General features: G+C 34.2%; 1 protein-coding gene and 1 pseudogene across 8 annotated transcripts; both read right to left on the bottom strand.

Annotated features, from left to right (window-relative positions):
• Positions 1 to 496: 496 nt before the first annotated feature.
• Positions 497 to 8297, bottom strand: LOC143464443 (E3 ubiquitin-protein ligase XIAP-like; annotated as a pseudogene). Its single transcript, XR_013118501.1, has 16 exons — positions 7898 to 8297; positions 6565 to 6704; positions 5752 to 5834; positions 5341 to 5630; positions 5146 to 5201; positions 4622 to 4727; positions 4407 to 4465; positions 4125 to 4207; positions 3745 to 3929; positions 3465 to 3588; positions 3045 to 3298; positions 2740 to 2839; positions 2534 to 2646; positions 1935 to 2017; positions 1634 to 1699; positions 497 to 1498 (listed from the first exon to the last, which is right to left on the bottom strand). The product of XR_013118501.1 is annotated as an E3 ubiquitin-protein ligase XIAP-like (transcript).
• Positions 8298 to 10367: 2070 nt separating this feature from the next.
• LOC143464440 (baculoviral IAP repeat-containing protein 7-like) lies at positions 10368 to 18314 on the bottom strand. Of its 7 annotated transcripts, none has more exons than XM_076962198.1 (16): positions 17622 to 18313; positions 17063 to 17208; positions 16938 to 16975; positions 16565 to 16854; positions 16371 to 16426; positions 15531 to 15624; positions 15332 to 15390; positions 13864 to 13946; positions 13405 to 13590; positions 13135 to 13255; positions 12715 to 12968; positions 12363 to 12528; positions 12109 to 12221; positions 11747 to 11847; positions 11262 to 11318; positions 10368 to 11087 (listed from the first exon to the last, which is right to left on the bottom strand). In XM_076962198.1, the coding sequence occupies exons 1-16, from the start codon at positions 18043 to 18045 to the stop codon at positions 10891 to 10893; spliced, it is 2385 nt and encodes a 794-aa protein (XP_076818313.1). In that variant the 5' UTR covers positions 18046 to 18313; the 3' UTR covers positions 10368 to 10890. The 7 variants fall into 7 exon arrangements, 5 of the variants coding, with proteins under 5 accessions (XP_076818313.1, XP_076818314.1, XP_076818318.1 ...); XM_076962199.1 differs by having other exon boundaries at positions 11765 to 11847; XM_076962203.1 differs by having other exon boundaries at positions 17063 to 17502; positions 17622 to 17764.
• Between the last annotated feature and the right edge of the window lie 300 nt (positions 18315 to 18614).

The following is an 18614-nucleotide window of genomic DNA, read 5'->3' as shown; positions in this document are numbered from 1 at the left end:
CTCTTTACGATCCAAAGGAAAAGGAGGATATAACATTTTGAATATTGCGGTATACGCTGATCTTTTTTATTTGAAAATGTTGGTGGGGTAACACAGAAAAGGAATTAACAGGGAAATCACGGGAGTGCAAAACTGTATAACTGAGTCCGAAATAGATCACCAGATGTCCAATTTTTTCCAGTTAGCAATAAACAGCGAAACATCGCATGCAGAAATCCGTTCAAGGTTTTATTAGCACGCATTAAACCTCATTTCCAAATACAAAGTTTTCCTGAAGGAAATCACCACAGGGAATATCAAACCAATTTTCAACATAAAATTGCTAGCCGCACTAGCTACGCATTGCGATTCGGTTTCGCTTTGCTGCTAGCTATGCAGTTACGAAAGCTATGCATTAGCTACATTTCCTTCCGATCTTTTTATGATAATTGCCGACCGAATATGTTTGGTAATTAAAATCGCTCCTCGCGTTTCGGGTAGACTTCTTTCAGACCAAGGTTTCCAAAAAACACCCCCTAAACACCCCTGGACACAAAGTTGGTTTATACAGCTTACTACAATTGCATCATTACTGGTATAAAACAATTTTGTGCGTACCATTTGAAAGTATTTTGCGGCCGTCCTTGAAGTTGACTAATTAAGTTTTATAAAATTCTTTAACATTTGGAGTTCAAAGTCGTTTGACAGCAAAATTACAATCTTTACTTGGTGTATGTGTATAGCTGTGGTCGGTAAATAGAACTTTCAGCACACTCTAGAAAAGAATTCTTATTTGCGTTGTTCATAAGTTAGTTATCTGCTTATGACATTTTTTATGCACTCTTTGACATGGCGAAGATTTGCATGATGGTTACAAAAGGCGTATACGCGTTTATTTCGGGCATTTTCTTTACGTGCATAGGATGATTGATGGTGTAAAAAGATTTGAATATTGATAGTACGTAGTCTACAAAATATTGGATCTAAGACTAAGTAATTGGAGAAAATTTCTTTTGTAAGTATGTTGTGAAATGACGCGAATGTGTAGTTACACAATACGTGGCAATGAATAAACATGTTACACATGACAACGCTAAAATCCAAACATGCGTAGTTGGCAGGTATCGTATCGCTAATTTTTCGCCATAATTGTGTGGGTCGAAAAATTGTGCTGAGCCGGTTGAACGTATTAGCAATGTGATAATACACCACAGCCATAAGGCAGGAAAATGTGGGTAAAATGCGGATCATGATGATCAAGTTTAAGCCAAATTTAAATCGTCAGTACTGCCACTAAACCTGAATACATACAAGTAATAGCCTGCACCTGGTTTTGTCACACTTGTCAGAAGTTTATCAGAATATATTTTTTTATTTTGCATCGGCAAGTTGGACATTTATTTAGAGCTCGAGCACAACAAACATAACTGCAGGGATGGCAACATGGTACTAATATAACATTAGTTATGTTGTTGTTTAACGTTTTCTTTCAACTTTCTTTGTTTCATTGATGAAGTATCTGTAAATCAATTCCAAGGCTATTTTATCAAAATTGCTTCGCTAAGTTAACAATGCAACTTTAACTCCAAATTAAAAAAAATGATTCTATGACTCTCGTCTCTTGGCCCACAGTAATGGCCTTGCTTAAATTTACCTTTAGGATAATTAAGCTGTAGTTTATGGGTTGCATTCTCATTTTCAAAGCTTTCAGGCTCCTCACCTAAAGTTTTTGTTTAATATCATACTTAAAAAGCCAATGACTTTATGACTACCAATGACTCTTTATCGTATTACTATGTTAAGTTTAAAAATTATATTATCCGCTAAAACTGTTCATTATTTATGATGAAAAATATCTTTTTGATTTTATATGCAAATAAGTGAATACTATGTTATACTTTTTCTAAATGATAGCATATACAGTACTTGTAGTGAAAATACATATCATCCCATACTTTCAGCTTCCTCAGAGTTATCTAGTAAATCTTCAACAAGAGATTGACTTGAAGTATACATGCCAGTTCCACTTTGAAGTTTTCTGGAAAAAAATTATGCAAAGTTTAATGGTTAGTAGTGATTATTATCATATATAAAATTATTCATGTGCTTTTTTATATATATGAAAAGAAATATTGGAATCTTATGATGTCAATAGACATTTTTTAGAGCTCACTGACCGATTCCAATTTATAATTCAAAACTATTCCTCTAATCTAAAGCAGGTCGATGTTTTGCCTTTCAATTTCAATGAGGAATGTAAAAATAAAGGATTTTTCCAATACTTGAGAATGATTTTAATTAAACATCCCATCAACTACAGCTTGCATTAATTATCCCATTTTTATAGTATAATACCAACAGTACTAATACCATGTTTCAGTAAATGTTGCATAATATATACATGTTTGTCACACTAATATTTTGATTGTAAAAAAAAACTAGAAAGTTGTTGATCAAATTTTAAATCCATACACTGCACTAAATATCGAACGAAATGATGCAAATTACTGCTGTGAATAAGAAAATAGATATGGAAACTGATACACTGGCATACCTTTTTATTAAATTAGAAATCTTTGTATAGGAGAAGCCCATTTCTGCAACCTGGGCAACATGAGTTAAATTCATCCCAAAAAGATGTTCACTTGCTATTTGTTTAGTTTCAACCTGGAATAATTAAATTGACAGTTTTCGTGTTTTGTTATTGTTCAAAAACTCAAATTGTTAATGATTACAAAGATATTGTTAATGAACACAAACTTTTGGGTCCATTAGCAATGGTGGGGAATGTGATCGTTTTCTAGTGTCGTTTTGAGATGATGAGTTACACAACTGGCTTCCAAGCACTGGATGTCTCCAACTTAAAAAAATAGATAACATGCAACCTGCAAAATCTGGCCCCTTACATTACAGCACAAACACACAGCTTAAAAAGAAATATCATTGCTCTTGTTGGTTAAATCTGCATATACTGTATAATAAGGCTAAACATTTATAGTTGTTTTTAATGTTTTTGGACTTGGCTTAAAATTATGTATAGGTTTGAAATGAAAACCTTGACTTACGATGGAAACCACTTGGCATCTTCTGACCATGGCTCATCAACTGGGTCCCTGTTGGGTAGGCCTCCGTTGCAATACCAGCATTTCTCCCTGTCTGTCTTTCCAAGAAAGAAAAATCCAGCCTCAACAATCTGTCTCGATGTTCCTCTTGCTTCGTTTTGTTGCCATCGATGACCAGACGTATTTAATCTTGCATGTTTTTTTCTCAAATGTGGACTGACAGTATTTTGACACGGAAATGTCTGTCTTAGATTGTTCTGTAGTCAATGGTAGTAAACATAATGTAGATAAAAGAAGTCAGCAATTTTGAATAATGTAGTTTTTTATTTTTTGTATCAACCTTTTTTGAAATAACAAAAGCTTTTTATTGCCTAAATGACTTCTAAGACTGAGGGAATTATTTCCTTGTTACATTTTACAAACCTGCTCTGTTTCGCTTGGGCCTGGTGGTTCTCTATGTACTGATGGTTGTTGGGAGGCGGTTGTTTGTGTGGGACATTCTTCTAGGGGCAAATGAACATTCTGAATTTCATTTCCTTGAACCATTCTACAAAACAAAGACGTACTACAGTACTTTTATTGCATTATTATCAGGTATAGTCATCCAAAATTAATGCGCATATGAGTATATACAAATAATTCAAGGCTACATTTACAAAATATTTGTATCTGTTTCATATTTTTGATAAATTCATAACTGCACCTGCATTGAGGGAAATGTCTTCTGTGTTCAGCTTCAACATGTCACCATAATTCCAATTCCTTAAAACACCACCACAAGAGAAGCATTGCACACGATCCAAGTTACCCAGGTAGAAGAAACCAGATTGTGCCAAATCAATTGTATTTACTGTTCTTAAATCCGTTGACCAGCTATCAAATGACTTCCTGTAATCATTTCTGATAACTTACATTATGTTAATAAAACAATACAAATTAGGTCACAGGCCTTATTCAAATGAGTTTGGTCTTTTAGATAAGTTTTGGACAGTGATTTGAAATGCTTTAAGCAGGTACGATAAATTGAATTTATAGTTTATTGAAATGTTTTCATCGATACATTGCGATATGGTTCTTACTTACATCCTTTGGGCCTCATTTTTTAGTTCAAGATTTTGAATGAATTGTTCATGATGTATTGAGGTGATGTTTGCCAGCTGAATTTCCTGTTTATCAAAAGGTGTAAGAATGGCTTTACTCTTTTTGTAAAAGTATAGTTATTTGGTCAAAATGACACGCATTATGGTAATAACTCTTGTCACTTTAGTTAGTTGGTTACCTGGGTTTGATATTTTTCTTTGAATCTCTTTGAGTGCTAATTATTTGTGCATTTCTACTATTACTTTATCTATTCTGTACACTCACCATTTGAGCTTGCAAAATTGGCTGGGTAGTCTGTTTTTTCGTTCCGGCTTGATTTTTATCTTTTTAGGTAGCATTTTATAAAAAGAATGGTGAAAATAAAACTGTACTATCCATGTGATAAATAACTACTAAATATTTGTTGTCTCGAAGTTGGGATACATATTCTTGAATGAGATGTTTAATCTATGATTTGTTATTTAATATACTCAGCTTACCTTCTGCTGTTTGTCTCAAGTCATATTTAGGTACAGCACCATTACATTTGTTAGCTCCAGTGCTTTGGAGATCAGGTGACACACTCGAAGATTGTAATGTGATGTTCTGAATGATACAGGTGATGTTGAGCATGCTGCTTTAACAATGCCCTGTTAGCATTACTTTTCACTGAGTTCCTGCGTAAGTTGCTTTGCAATTTTAGTCCATTGATATTATTGATTAATTGATTAATGGAAAACATTCAGGGGTTAATTTACTTGCTGATAAATTAAAGAAGTTTTATTTTATAATATTTGCATACAATTTTAAAGGTGCGTCATTTTATTACCAGTAGAATGGAACTACATTACATTAAGTGATGCTTTGTCCTGAATGAAACCACTTCCTTGAAATGATTTTTAATAATCAAACTTTGCTTTAAAGTTTGGCATAGTATATATTGCTTCAACATAACCCAACAACTCAGCAAATGTGCCTGACGATACCATATCCATGCCCTAGTTAAATATATGTTAAAACCAACCTGAGTACTAATACAAGGTCTTTGCCTTTGTGTGTGTATCGTGTTGTACAGCGCATCTGTTAAAATTCAAATGCAAGTTTAAATATAAAAAAGTTTTCTCAAATGAAAATCATTTTATAACTGAGAAACTCAAAACATTATGAATATGAATTACACAGAGAGTATACAACATTTTGGTAGTTGCTACAAACATACCTATGGAAATATTTCCACATTCTTCTTTCTTCATCAACGTACAATCAGATGCATGCCATCCTGGTGCCATCACATCATCACTAATAGTCCAGTTTTCTGCAGACAACCCACAACAGAAACATTTCACTCTGTCTTTGTATCCAGTGAAGTAGAAACCAGACTTTGCAAGAAGATTGGGATTGGCAGGTGATGTTGGTGGATATTTTAAGTAAGTACTAAGTCTGTAAGATTCTTGGTGAGGATCTCCAGGAATTATATAGACACTTTCTTTTCTCCATGGCTTTTTCTTTCTGAACAATAATTGTTATATACTTGCAATTGTTATAACAAATTATATTGTGATATTACTATCAGATATTGTAACAAGGCCCTATCATAAACAGATGACACAACTACTGTAACTATACTTACCCTATTTGAAATGTATTTCTTAAATCAGTTTTGTAGTAGGAAAATTCATGCTGTATTGAAGGAATGCTTGTCAAATGAAATTTCTGTTGTGTAAAATACTAAACTAATATAAGAGTGTGTACTGTACCGTATTTTACGGACCATAAGGTGCACCCGATTATAAGGCGCACTGTCAATAAATTGCTTTGATTAGTTTTTTGTTCATACATAAGGCGCACCGGGCTATAGAACGCAACGTATTTTAAGGAGTATGGGTTACCGTATAAAGGTTACTGCATACTCGATTGCTTTAAGCTTTAAACTCGCTTCGTAAGCATGTCTCCTTGGCGCCATTTTAAGGACAGCAGGTACGGTAAAAAAATGGTGATATAAGCAGTATTCGCATTATACAATTATGAGGAGCAAGAGAAATAAAAGTTTACTTGTTACGTAATAAATGTAAGCAAGTCACAATAGTACAATGAGAAAAAGAAAAAATGAGCCTAGTGAATATCACAGTTGCTAGTTGCTTTTACCGTAGTTTATTGTGTAAGACGGTGGTTTATTTATATAATAATAGTATCGGTACTGGTTTTGAGTGTAGGCAATAAAGCACTACTTGATCCATACATTAGGTGCACTGGATTATAAGGCGCACGATCAATTTATGAGGAAAAAAAGGATTTAAATTGTGCCTTATGGTCCGTAAAATACGGTAATTGGGTAATCAGTAAATGTTATATACATTATTACTGGCAAATTTGTATGAAAATTCATAAAAAGTACATGTATATCTTTATAGCTGTAAAAATAAATAAATTAACAGTAAGAAACCTTGCCGAGTGATGGTGTAGATATTAAATTTGAAGTGTTTGCAGCTGCAAAAGAAGTGAATTTCCTTAGTACCCTGGGGCTTTCAAGTTCTGCTGCACATTGAAACCAAAACTGTTGTTTTTGGCCATTTTCTTTAACAACTGTAAACAATCTAATTGTAAGTATAAATTTTATCAAAAAAACTATTATTTTTAAGTGTTCCAGTATAATTTTTTAAATATGTCTATTTGCAGTCCAATGATTATGGCAATTTGAAGGAATATCTCTTGTTCAAAGGCTGAACTGGTGGTGTTTCCTCCCTAATTAAAAACCATTTTTCAAATCGTCACACTCACATATATTCTATGTGAAAATGGTTATACGGTATAACATCACTGAGATATTGTATATTTTTAACACAAAAATGGTTCAATAATTCCTTGTTATCATGTGATTATTAATTGCATTTCATGGTCAGCGTCATAATCATCGTTTAATTATGCGATTGGTTAATACCAGGTAATGTATAATAACAAAATACCGAATCCATTTTGACTTTAGTAATAAGGTTTGGTACTCCACAGATTTAAACACAGTTTCTAAATTAAAGATATTTTTGCAAGACATGAGCATGAGTATAACTAGTTTATTGGGGAGAAGCCAAAACCTTATCTTGGCAGTTTTATAGTCGTTTTTTATGCCTTATTTTTCTCGAATAATAATAATCAACCGTATGTTAACTAAAAAAAAATTATGGTATTGGTAAAATTGAGTATAATTTTACATGCAGCTCCTTTATGACTAGTACAGTTTATCAGGTACGTTCCATATGGCATTTAAAATGTTGAATCTGTTTGTAACTTGATTATTATTTTATTTATTATATACTATGGTGCAGAATTTGCTGCTATGTAATATAGAGTACAATGAATGACTTTCAGACGTTCCTCAATCTTGTTGCATAACAGAGTTGTTATTTTGTTGGAAACTGTAGAAAAAGTTTACAATTTCTGTTTACATAATTGCCAGGTAACACACAGCTTGTGTAACCTTACGCTAACAAAGTGAAGCCAAGTTTTTTAGTATGTAGTAGTGTTTGTACCTTGGCTTTAGCCTACATTAAGCGTGTGATTGTAAGTACCACATTATCCAAATGCATAACTACTTTTCAGATCTTAACAAATACTTGGCATTTGTTTGCAAGTGCAAATATTTAAGTCTCAAAATGTCTGTATTTTTACCAGGCCTTTAAATCTGAATATTATTCGGTTGTTTTAGTTGTAAAACACAGATTTACAGTGTTGTGCTGTCATATTACAGATTATCCACAATTATCAAAGCAGAGTACACTCACCTTCCATTTGGCCCAAGATGAAATCTTCCAGCATTTTCAGTTTAGTTTTATACCATTCACTTTTGAACTCTGATGATACTGTCCGTATGCATTCTATGTTGTAAGCGTTAAACAGCGCGCATGTAAAGGCAACAACATCTTTATTTGCTTGCTTTAGTACTTCTTCAAACTTTGCAAGTGATAAGTACAATGAAACATTAAAAGCAGCTAAAACAGCATCTTGCAGTGTTGTTGTAGTTTTGTAATTTAAAAATTTTGAAAATGCTCTGCTGCATGCGTTTTGCAACTTTTCGTAGAATTGAAATTTTAACTCCTGAATATTTTGTGGTGTGGAAAATATGTTGAGGAAATTATCCAAAACTTGACATAACACCATCCGAATATATGACGATATATCCATGAAATTTAACAGTTTTCAAACTTCAGAGACAGTATTGCAATTTAACCAGAAAGCATAGTATCTTTAAAACAGATTAATGAATAATATATACAGCTTCACCTTGCGTTTTTCTCAAGAAGACGATAAAACCAATTCAATATCTACCCGTCTGCAGCGCAATTAATGAATAAAACTTTTTCTTGTTGATGTTTATAAATTTTATTAATGCTGACAAGTTTCTTCATTTCAATCAACCTTTTTTGAACAATAAAATACATTTTTTTGTTAAGGTATGCCAACTAAGCAAAATCTGCTGTCACATCATAAGTTACTTCTGATTTTAACCAAAAGTTATGTGCATGAAGTTGTACAAATCTGCCAGTTAAATGATGGCAAAGCTGTTAAAGTAGTGAAATGAGGCTTTCTGTGAGTAAGATGAGTAGAGATTAAAAAATACTATTTTGTTAGGTTTAGCTTTTAATTTGGTTACTTTCATTTGGGTTAACACTGAACTAAAACAATGGTCCAATCCATCAGTTCTTGAAGTGTAATAGTGGCAGCCTTAGTTGTAGGTAATTTTATTAAGGGTACTTCTGATGGGGAAACCCCGCGGGGAACTTCAAGCAGCGCTAATATCTTCACATGCATTTCCTGCAATTTGCTTGTCGTTTATGTTACGATTTGTTTTGATGCTCGGAATCGGATACTTCTGGCTTCTTGCATTGCGACATAACAATCGTGGTTGACAAAAATAAATATAGCTTGTAAAAACATTCATACCGATACATCACCATGTGTAAAACTGAAGATAGCAATGAAGCGCATGAAATATCTTTGTAATCTTTCTAAACGCATTTCGTTACAAAATAATTTTTTGATCAGCATTCATTTTAGTACTGTTGCTAGTTGCACAGTAACATTATCTAATCACCTATTTCGTCATTGTTGGAAAAGTTAATATCTACAGTTTTTTACATTTCTTGACAGTAAACTATAATCACTTTTATAAAAGCTATTATCTTTTACTCCCCTTTTTTGTCAGCCATGAGCCAAATATGAATAAAAATCATTCCTACTTCAGAGATCTGTATTTATGAAACTTCCGCACTGTAGACTTGCCATGCTTCGAATAACGCGTGAACAGACGAAACCGATCCATGCACGACGGTGAAAGGAATGCGAAGAACCGGATTCATTACGTGACCGAAGTTAATCACATGACAATTTCTTGTATTATTTTGTCTCTTTGTGGAAGAAACTTTTGAAGGGTGTGAAATTTTTGTGCGCCTTGATTGGTTAGGACAAGATAAAGAAGAAACATGCAACACAAAGAGTAAATTCAAAAGGTTGAGAAGGCAATAAACTAACTATGAAATAAGGTTCTTAAACCCTAAAATAATTGTATTAAGAATGACAGAATAAAACAGGAAATCAAAAACCCAATTGGAAATTTGTTGAGTAGTTTTTATTCATGTTGCCAAGGATTAACTATGACGCAGTAGCCGTCTGTACCAAAATTGGGGAACTATGGCGAGGGGATTTCCCAACAGCAATTCCCGCTTAACCGTATCTAAACAGTATGTGCGTAGCCTTGAAAAGATTTCTTAATACAGTACACATCTCTGGGTATCCACAGTAGCATTTAATATTTTTCGTTGAGTTTTCTTCATACGAAAGCTTTGTTAGGTCTACTGATAACGAGTCTGATGACAGCTGACCATTAACACTTGTTAGTTGTAATGTTTTTGTTATCAGACATCAATACATTTGCCTTATTCACTTTTTTGCAAATATCGTTCTTTCTTTCTTTCTCTTCATTACACCGTAGGCAATAGCACAAAGGCAAAAATGTTTAATCCGTGGTATTCAAACTCAGTGTTGTAGCGCGCGCAAACCAAGGTTATTTCGATATTACACTTACGGTTACGTTATTGTTATTTGGATGTTACACTTACGGTTACTGGCGACATGCTTAATAATGGAAAGCAATTCCTATGGACAGACGGAACTACGTTTTCTTTCACACAAACAAGTGCAACCAAGATTTTCCTTAGCCAAGAAACTTTCCGCTTTTACGGCTAGTCAATAAGCTCTTTTTGCTTTTCTAACTTTTATTAGCATTTCTTTGATAAAAACAATCATCTTTCTTCTGTCAAATCCAAACATAGACTGAATCAACTCTTGGACACCAAACTATCGTACCATCCACCATCATCAATCAATGAGAAAAAGGATTCGCGGGTAGCGTGACATGCTTCGGGGAAGAGTTGTAGGGAACAAAGAAAAACGTGTACGTGTATCTACAACTACAGTTTCCTAAAAACGATAAAAAGGGTCGCAAGTGCCACAACGGTAAAATATTACTACACAATAACAAACTACACCGCAAACTAGTGCCTTAGCAATTGGATTATATAACATTAAAATGCAGTGCTTCTTAAAACAAGTGCGTAAAGATATTCTCGTGACACAAGAAGTATCATATAACCACTACTAGACAATTCTAATCTAAACGACTATCTGTGCGTCAATATTCACAGCAATAATTACAAAAGAATTAAATGTTTACAATGTACGTTGCAGATACAATCTTTTTATACTAGTTGGTTTAATCTCATGATAGGTATGTGCGAATTGATTTTTCTATTTTACATCGGCAAATGGGGCATTTTCTCAACGCCTGAGCACAATCAACACAACTGCAGAGATGGCCACAGGGCACAAACACTACATCTGCAATGTTGTCAAGACATATTTTACACTTTCGTTCATCTTGCAGCTCTCGCACACGTTGTTCAAGTGATGAAGGATCTGCAATGTACATTGTTATTTACTATACAGTACTTAACTGGTATATTTTTACTGCAATCTTAAGAGCTGTAAATTTAAATTGTAATATACCAAAATGTTTAAGATTGTTACAGAGATATTTTAAAGTGAATTTTGCTGCAGATCAAACAATGAAATGGGCCTGTACATATTTACCTTCAGGAAGGTTGATTTGTGTCACTTGGGTTGCACCCTGTTGAAAGCTTGCAGTGCCTGTATTTAAACAGTTTTATGTGAAACAGTCAGTGTGTCAGTTTATTTTGTCACTCTTAATGCTATATCCGACTTATGGCCATAAATAAAAACATTTAATCACACAAGGTTCAATTCTCACACTTCGTAGCACTAAAGTTACGCTATAATGTTCTTGTGGAAGGAATTAATAACACTTGTTTAGTGGTTCCAGTGAAAAGTTTTAAATTTGGGCACAAAAAGAAAATTTTTCTTCATTCTAAAGATAAATATCCCAATAACACACAAAGAATTTGATCAAACAACAACTGAGTTTGTTTGTTGATAGCTAGAGTTATTGGCAGCAAATGGATTACAACTACATTCTTCTGAGATTCTAAACATTGTTTTAGTTTTTTCTGAACATTCATATGTTGTAAATTATTGCTTAAATGTATTAGGTAATATACTTTTTTTGCTTTGCATACTTTTGCTTCCTTGTAAGTTTTCAGATAAATCTTCAACAAATGATGGAAGTGAAGCATACATACTAGTTCTATTTTCAAGTCTCCTGAAACATGAAGCAAATCAATTTACCAAAACAATTTGGTAAAAATCATTAATTTAATGTATATACTAACCGTTTTCAATTTCTTCTTTTGTATATGATTTTGTTGCAGCAATTTTTCTTGCTAAGCATTAATTTATATAACTTACATTATTCAAAGTGATTTGATGAGCTTGGTATACCATGCTGTTTTAATAGAACAACTATGTTTTACTATTTGTAAATATAAAACATTTTGATTTTGAAAGTTGACATAAAGTTTACTTTTTTATAACTTGAGAAATCTTTGAATGGGAAAAGCCCATTTCTACAGCTTGAGCCACAAGAGTTGAATTCATGGCTGATTGAAGATCGTTTGCTATTTGTTTAGTTTCAGCCTGGAAGAATAAAAGCAAATAAATAAGTTCAAGTTGAATATTCATTATTTTAATTCTTTGCACATGTTTTTTAAATTTAATTATTTTGATTTATTTGCATAAAGTGCATGCATGCAAAAAATAATTTTAGTGGAATTGTACCCTTGGATCTATCAGAGGAGGTGGTGGGGAATTTGGTCGTTGCCTTGCATTGGCATTAGATGGAGTACCTAATGGGCCTCTCATTACTGGGCGTCTCAAATTCGGAAACAGAGATACCATTCGATGTACGAAGTCTGGCCCCTTACATTGAAGCACATACTCACAGCTAGCAAAACAAAACAAAATTGCATTTCTTTTCCTAGCCTGCATTCTTACGGACGAAGGAGTCCACTGGACTGTCCAAGTGAGTAGACATTTATCATTTTTATTGCTATTGCACTTAGAGTATGAAATCTCTCTTGACATTGAATTTCGAAGTATGTTCAAGATATAAATGACGATTTTGGCTTACGTTGGAAACCACTTGGCATGTTCAGACCATGGTTCATCATCATGGTCCCAATTCTGCAAACCTCCATTGCAGTACCAGCATTTCACTTTGTCTCTTTCCCCAAGAAAGAAAAATCCTGCCTTTGCAATTTGTCTTGGTGTTGCTCTAATTTGCTTGTGTAGCCATCGATGATCAAATGTTTCAAATCTAGAATCTTCATTCCTCATGTGTGGGCTAACAGGATTTTCACATGAAAAGAGCGTTCTTAGATTGAACTGTAACATATGGGCACAAAATCAAAAAAAAGGGAACAAAAAAGATAGAAATCATGGGTAAGCGAATGTTTTTCTGTAATTGATATTATGAATACTTTTAGAAAAGCTAGATTATTGCAGAGGAATAATTTTCGAATAATTTCCAGAAAGAGGACAAACTATGAACCTGCTCAGTTTCATTTGGGTTTGGTGGTTCTCTAAATACCAATGGCGATGGTGTTATTGTTGGTCTAGGACGTTCTTCTGGTCGTAAAGGTGCATTCTGTAATTCAATTCTTTGAACCATCCTGTAAGTATCAAAATTTATTGGTCAAGGTTACATGTGCAATATTATGACAGCTGAAGTGTTCTGATAAAATTGAGCGACCAGATTTTTTAGTTTACAAACATATTTCATAACTTGTAAAACCTTTCATGTACCAATAAACAACTGCACCTGCAATGAGGAAAATGTCTTTTATGTTCAGCTTCAACATTGTCACCATAATTCCAATTCCTTAAAACACCACCACAAGAGAAGCATTGCACACGATCCAAGTTACCCAGGTAGAAGAAACCAGATTGTGCAAAATCACTTGCATTTACTGTTCTTAAATCTGTCGGCCAGCTGATAAACGATTCTCTGTAATAATATTCCATTACTTGGTAGTTCACTAATGAAAATTATGTCACTTAAAAGACCACAAATGAAGTCATAAGCTATTCTCACTTGAATTTTACACTGAGTGGCTAGTGGTGAACCTTCCAACCACAGAATGTATGTGCAATTGAACTTTTGTTAAATAATTATGGGCAAGCAAATTTGTAATATTTTATACATTTTGGGGCATGACTTGAAGTGAGTAAGCTATTAAGTACATTTTCTCATATAATTTGCTGTATACTGTCCACTTACCCTCTCTGAGCTTCACTTTTTAAATCAAGATTACGGAGAAAATTTTCATGTTGTGCTGAAGTGATGGTTGCCAACTGAATGCTCTAATCAATGAAATTAATCGGATTAAAAAGCTTCATATTTGTTCAAACAAGTACTGGTATTAATTAATCTCTCCTTGGAATCATTTATGTTTCGCACTGTTGCTCTGTGGTAGGATTGCAAACAGCTTTTCTCAATATCCTTTGATAATAATACAATACAAAACAATAGATGTTTTTATTAACATTTTCATTTGTAACTTTTTTGAATATAGCTCTAAAGCTTCCCTGACTATCTTCTACTTGCTTCTGCTCACAGTTTGGGTCTTTTAAAGTTCAGGCATCCAATAGCTCTTCAAATATCATCCGATATTTTTGTCAAAAGTCAACGAGTACCCAAGAGATGTTCATCTTTTCTGTTCTAATGTTGGCAATGACTTATCTTCTTCTACACGAGCTATTTTGGTCCTTTGTCATTGAATGATCCTCCATTTTGCTCATAGTTAAGCTTTGTTTTATCAAAGACGTTATAAAGAGCACTTAAGCCATTTTTGATTTGAAGATTTTTGTATTTGATGTGATGAGTTTCCAAAGATTGTACAGATTTTTCTCCTGAAAAACTTGGCAATTTGTCTCTTAGAGTTTGGTAAGTGCAACCAATCTTGTAGTATCATATGCAACAGGAGTTGTTATGAAAAAGTGGGCTTGAGCCTTGAGAAACAATGAACCTGAAATATTGAGCCCAGCCCAATTTAAACTTTTAACCATTAAATTGTCAAAACTCAATAATATTTGTTGTGCTTGTTTTTTTTTCAGTATACTGTTGGTGTTTTTAGCTCAAAATTAAAATGTGCTAAAGTTGGGCTTTAAAATGGGTTGGACTTAGGATTTAAATGGGCTGGCCAGGAGATTAAAATGAACTAGATTGAAGGTTTAAATTGGCTGGGTTCAAACTCATTCTTCAGTCGTAACTTTTTCTCCACAATAGTGGAACAGCTTTGTCCCGGGCCTTTGACAGACTCTAAATTTTTCATATGAGACCTCACAAAAATCAATTTTTTGACTATTGTTCTGAAATTTTTGTTTGGGACTGTTTCTCCAGCTGAAACACATGATGCAACATAGTAGTGAATTAAAACAATATTGGCACCGATGCTGTGTTGATGTGAGGTATATATCCACCATTTGTGAGGTCCAATAATGTCATATATACTTTTTCCAGCTCACACAGACTTGAAGCATGATCAACACCTTGCCAATCTGTACACCTGATCTGGCATGGAATGCTTTCTCGCTTTTATCATCTGTATCATATTTTTTAAGAATAGAAATGTAGGGTTGAAGCATAAGAATTGATCAGAGATGAGTGATTCCAGTAGACTACTGCTGATTGCACTGTTTCACTTAGCTGTTGACCCCTGTAAATATTGTATCAAATGCATACTTACTCTCAGATCTGGCACTGTATTCTGAGGAGTCTGCTCTGTGCATCCTACTTGATTGCTACCTTTGAAAATATATAACAATTACAGTATGTGGATTCTCACCTTGTACCAAATGTTTGTTGAAAACAGTATTTAATTCTAGATTGCCAAATTTCTGAATATATTGCAAAGTATTGTGTTTTTTCTATAATACTTAAATCACCTGCTTGGCTATTTTCAAAAGATATAACAGCATGGTTTACGGTTTCAGTGCTTGAAAAGCCATGTGTTGTGCTGGAAGAAGGTGATGAGGTGTTCTGAAAAATTTAGGTGGTGAACAATATCACATCGAATTCAAAACTTTGGTGAACTGCTGCAAAAACTTGTTGACTAGTTAGTCAGCCAAGTTTTATTAGGTGAGTATGCTGTTTAGAAAATAACATACTATACCAGGTGCGAGCAACATACGGCCCACGGGCCGGGTCCGGCCCGCGACGGGATTTTGAGCAGCCCGCAGACAGTTTCCGGACTTACATGATAATGTGGCCTGCGGCCACTGTCTGCCGCAATCCCTCACTACTTGCTTACTACGTCAAATATAGTTATTGTTAGTTATTCTTTAAGAAGAAGTGTAACAATCTGAATGGTGATGTCACATAAAGAGAAAGCCTACAGGACCTACTGTTTCAAACTCTGCTTTAAAAGCTTAGGTTTCATCAGTGTTAACTTAATTAATTAATTTATGATTTATTCCTTGCATAGGTGGATAAATACACGATTAATGTATCGATTCAGGAATCCGGCCCGCCAAGTACTTCATTTTCTCATATCAGGCCCGCCGAACGAAGAAGTTGCCCGCCCCTGTACTATACTAACTATAGCATTATCTACTGAATATAGCAAATATTTCTAAAGCTGTTACTCCACATTTAGCATCATGGAATTGGTTATCTATAACAGGATTTTAACAGCCAAAGTTTACGTTAACTTTTGCCCATAGTTCCAACATAATAATCATATCACTCCGTCCAAGTTAGTGTTCAATATAATGTATACAGACCACCTGTAAATTGGTATTTGTTGTCTGTCTTTGTGTGTAAATTCTGTTCCATAGTGAGCCTTCACAAAACCAATATCTCGGTTAACATATAAACTTTCTTGTTCAAAATGAAACTGAATATAAAATGTCACATCTATAGGCTAAATCCCACAGCTAGTATGCAGTTAATTAATATTTACGATAATGGCAAATACTACCAATAGGTATATTTCCACATTCTTCTTTCTTCATCATCAAACAGTCTGACTTATGCCATCCTGGTGCCATCACATCATCACTACTTGTCCAGTTTTCTACAGACAACCCACAACAGAAACATTTCACTCTGTCTTTGTAACCAGTGAAGTAAAAACCGGCTTTTGCAAGAAGATTGGGATTCACAGGGGACGTTGGTGGATATTTTAAGTAAGTGCTCAGTCTGTAAGATTCTTGGTGAGGATCTCCAGGAATTATGTAGATACTTCTTTGACCAGGTGGGTCTCGTATCCTAATATTGTTATATAGTTGGTTACTTAGTTTATATTGTCTATCTTGGCAAAATTTTGTCTTGTGAGTAAAATTGCTACTCACTTTTCATGAATAATACCGTCAGTTACAATGCCATACATCTGCCAACACAAATAATTGTTTTGCACGCTACAACTCTGCAAGAAATTAAACACGTTATAAAATTGAAACTTACAGATGCTACTTACAAAAGTTGCGCTTGTGTGATTCAGCATTTGCCGTTTTGAGCCCCGTCTTGCAAACGCGTTGAATTTCTTATGCAGACTCTTAGATCCTAACAGACTAGCACATTCCACATAAAACGTTTGTGATTTGCCTTCTTCTAGGTAATTACCTACAAAACAGTCGGTTTTGTGGGTTGTCTGTTCAAATAACAATCCTGGTTATTTTAATAAAATTGCAGTTGGGCTAAAATCAATTGAACTATTGTTATACGCGGATTATAACAAAAGATGAAAAATAACGTGTGTATTTATATGGTATGGACAGTATGGTATGCTATCACAATCTTTATCCTAGGTCTGATGAAAGTCTTTGCACGACTTAGACTCGCCGATGATTCTTCATTGCTCGAGCCATTTGTGTTCGATTCCATCAATTTTACTGCATTAGTTTAGAACAGGAGCGTCTTTTATATAAAAAAATAAATAGAAAACGTGTTTCCTGGCGTGATGGTGTACACATGTTCATAATTTCTACAAACCATTATTTTTGTAGGAATTTCTACACAATCGTTTGCGCACTTACGTTTTATTTGCTGCAACATGAATTCTTCGAGAATATTCGATTTGGTTTGGTACCAAGTTTTGTCGAATCCTGACGACATAGCCTGCAGATAGGCGAGGTTATCGACGTTGTAGAGACAGCACACGTAAGCGATGACTTCATGTTTTGCCCTTTTTAGTTCTTCATCAAATCTCGGAAGTGGTAGATAAATTGAAATATAGAGAGCGGCTAAGATATTTCGCGTAATGCCTTCGTCTTTGCGAGTGATCATCCTATGGAACGCAACGCAGCATGCTCTTTGTAGTTTTTGGTGAAATTCTGTCTTCGACGCAACAATATTTTGTGGTTTTGCAAATATGTACAGTGATGCATTTAAAATGTTGGTTATCGCAAGCTGGAGATACCTTAGACAAGAATATCTATCAGTTTTTAAAGTTTTAACCATTTCTTTTTATTTGCGCCTGCAAAATGAACACAAGGACGTGGATACCGCGTCGAGTCGTTTGTATGCAAAAGAGAATGTGACATTCCATGTTGGTTTACAAAATGAAAATTGACTGACAGGTGTAGAATGGAAGAACGAGAACACTATTGGAAGATTTTTTCCTTTGAATCATAGGCATATGAAGTACACACCCAGCAAGAAACCATAATCACACGTTCACTATTCACTAAACTGAATTCTTAAACTGAATGCTGGCGTCTACAGACGATAAAAACAATGAATGACTTATTCTTTACGCTTAAATTAGAACATGCAGATTACTTTGGCAAATTACCTATAATATTATTAAACAAAATTCATATGTATTTCGTTCTGACACTGATTTTTCGTACAAACAGCTTACAGGCCTACACTTATACTCAGTGGCTCCCAAAACATCGAACATACTTCCTCTTTAAAAAGCAGAACTGAAACAAAAACGATAGTTGTTTATACACAATGATATTTGTGTAAGCTTATTACCTGTAGATTCCCGGGGCTGTATAAATTTCCCTACGGAAAGAACAGGG

The sequence above is a fragment of the Clavelina lepadiformis genome, chromosome 7 (assembly GCF_947623445.1).
Source record: "Clavelina lepadiformis chromosome 7, kaClaLepa1.1, whole genome shotgun sequence".
Taxonomy (NCBI): domain Eukaryota; kingdom Metazoa; phylum Chordata; class Ascidiacea; order Aplousobranchia; family Clavelinidae; genus Clavelina; species Clavelina lepadiformis.
This window is presented reverse-complemented; position numbering and strand designations above follow the sequence as displayed.

Coding starts and splice junctions, on each gene's coding strand:
- LOC143464440 (XM_076962198.1), bottom strand. CDS start 18,045: ATGGTTAAAACTTTAAAAACTGATAGATATTCTTGTCTAAGGTATCTC. Junction 16,427..16,564: donor ATGTGGAAATATACCTATTG/GTAGTATTTGCC, acceptor GGTTTTGTGAAG/GCTCACTATGGAACAGAATT. Junction 12,529..12,714: donor CATGCCAAGTGGTTTCCAAC/GTAAGCCAAAAT, acceptor TTGTTTTGCTAG/CTGTGAGTATGTGCTTCAAT.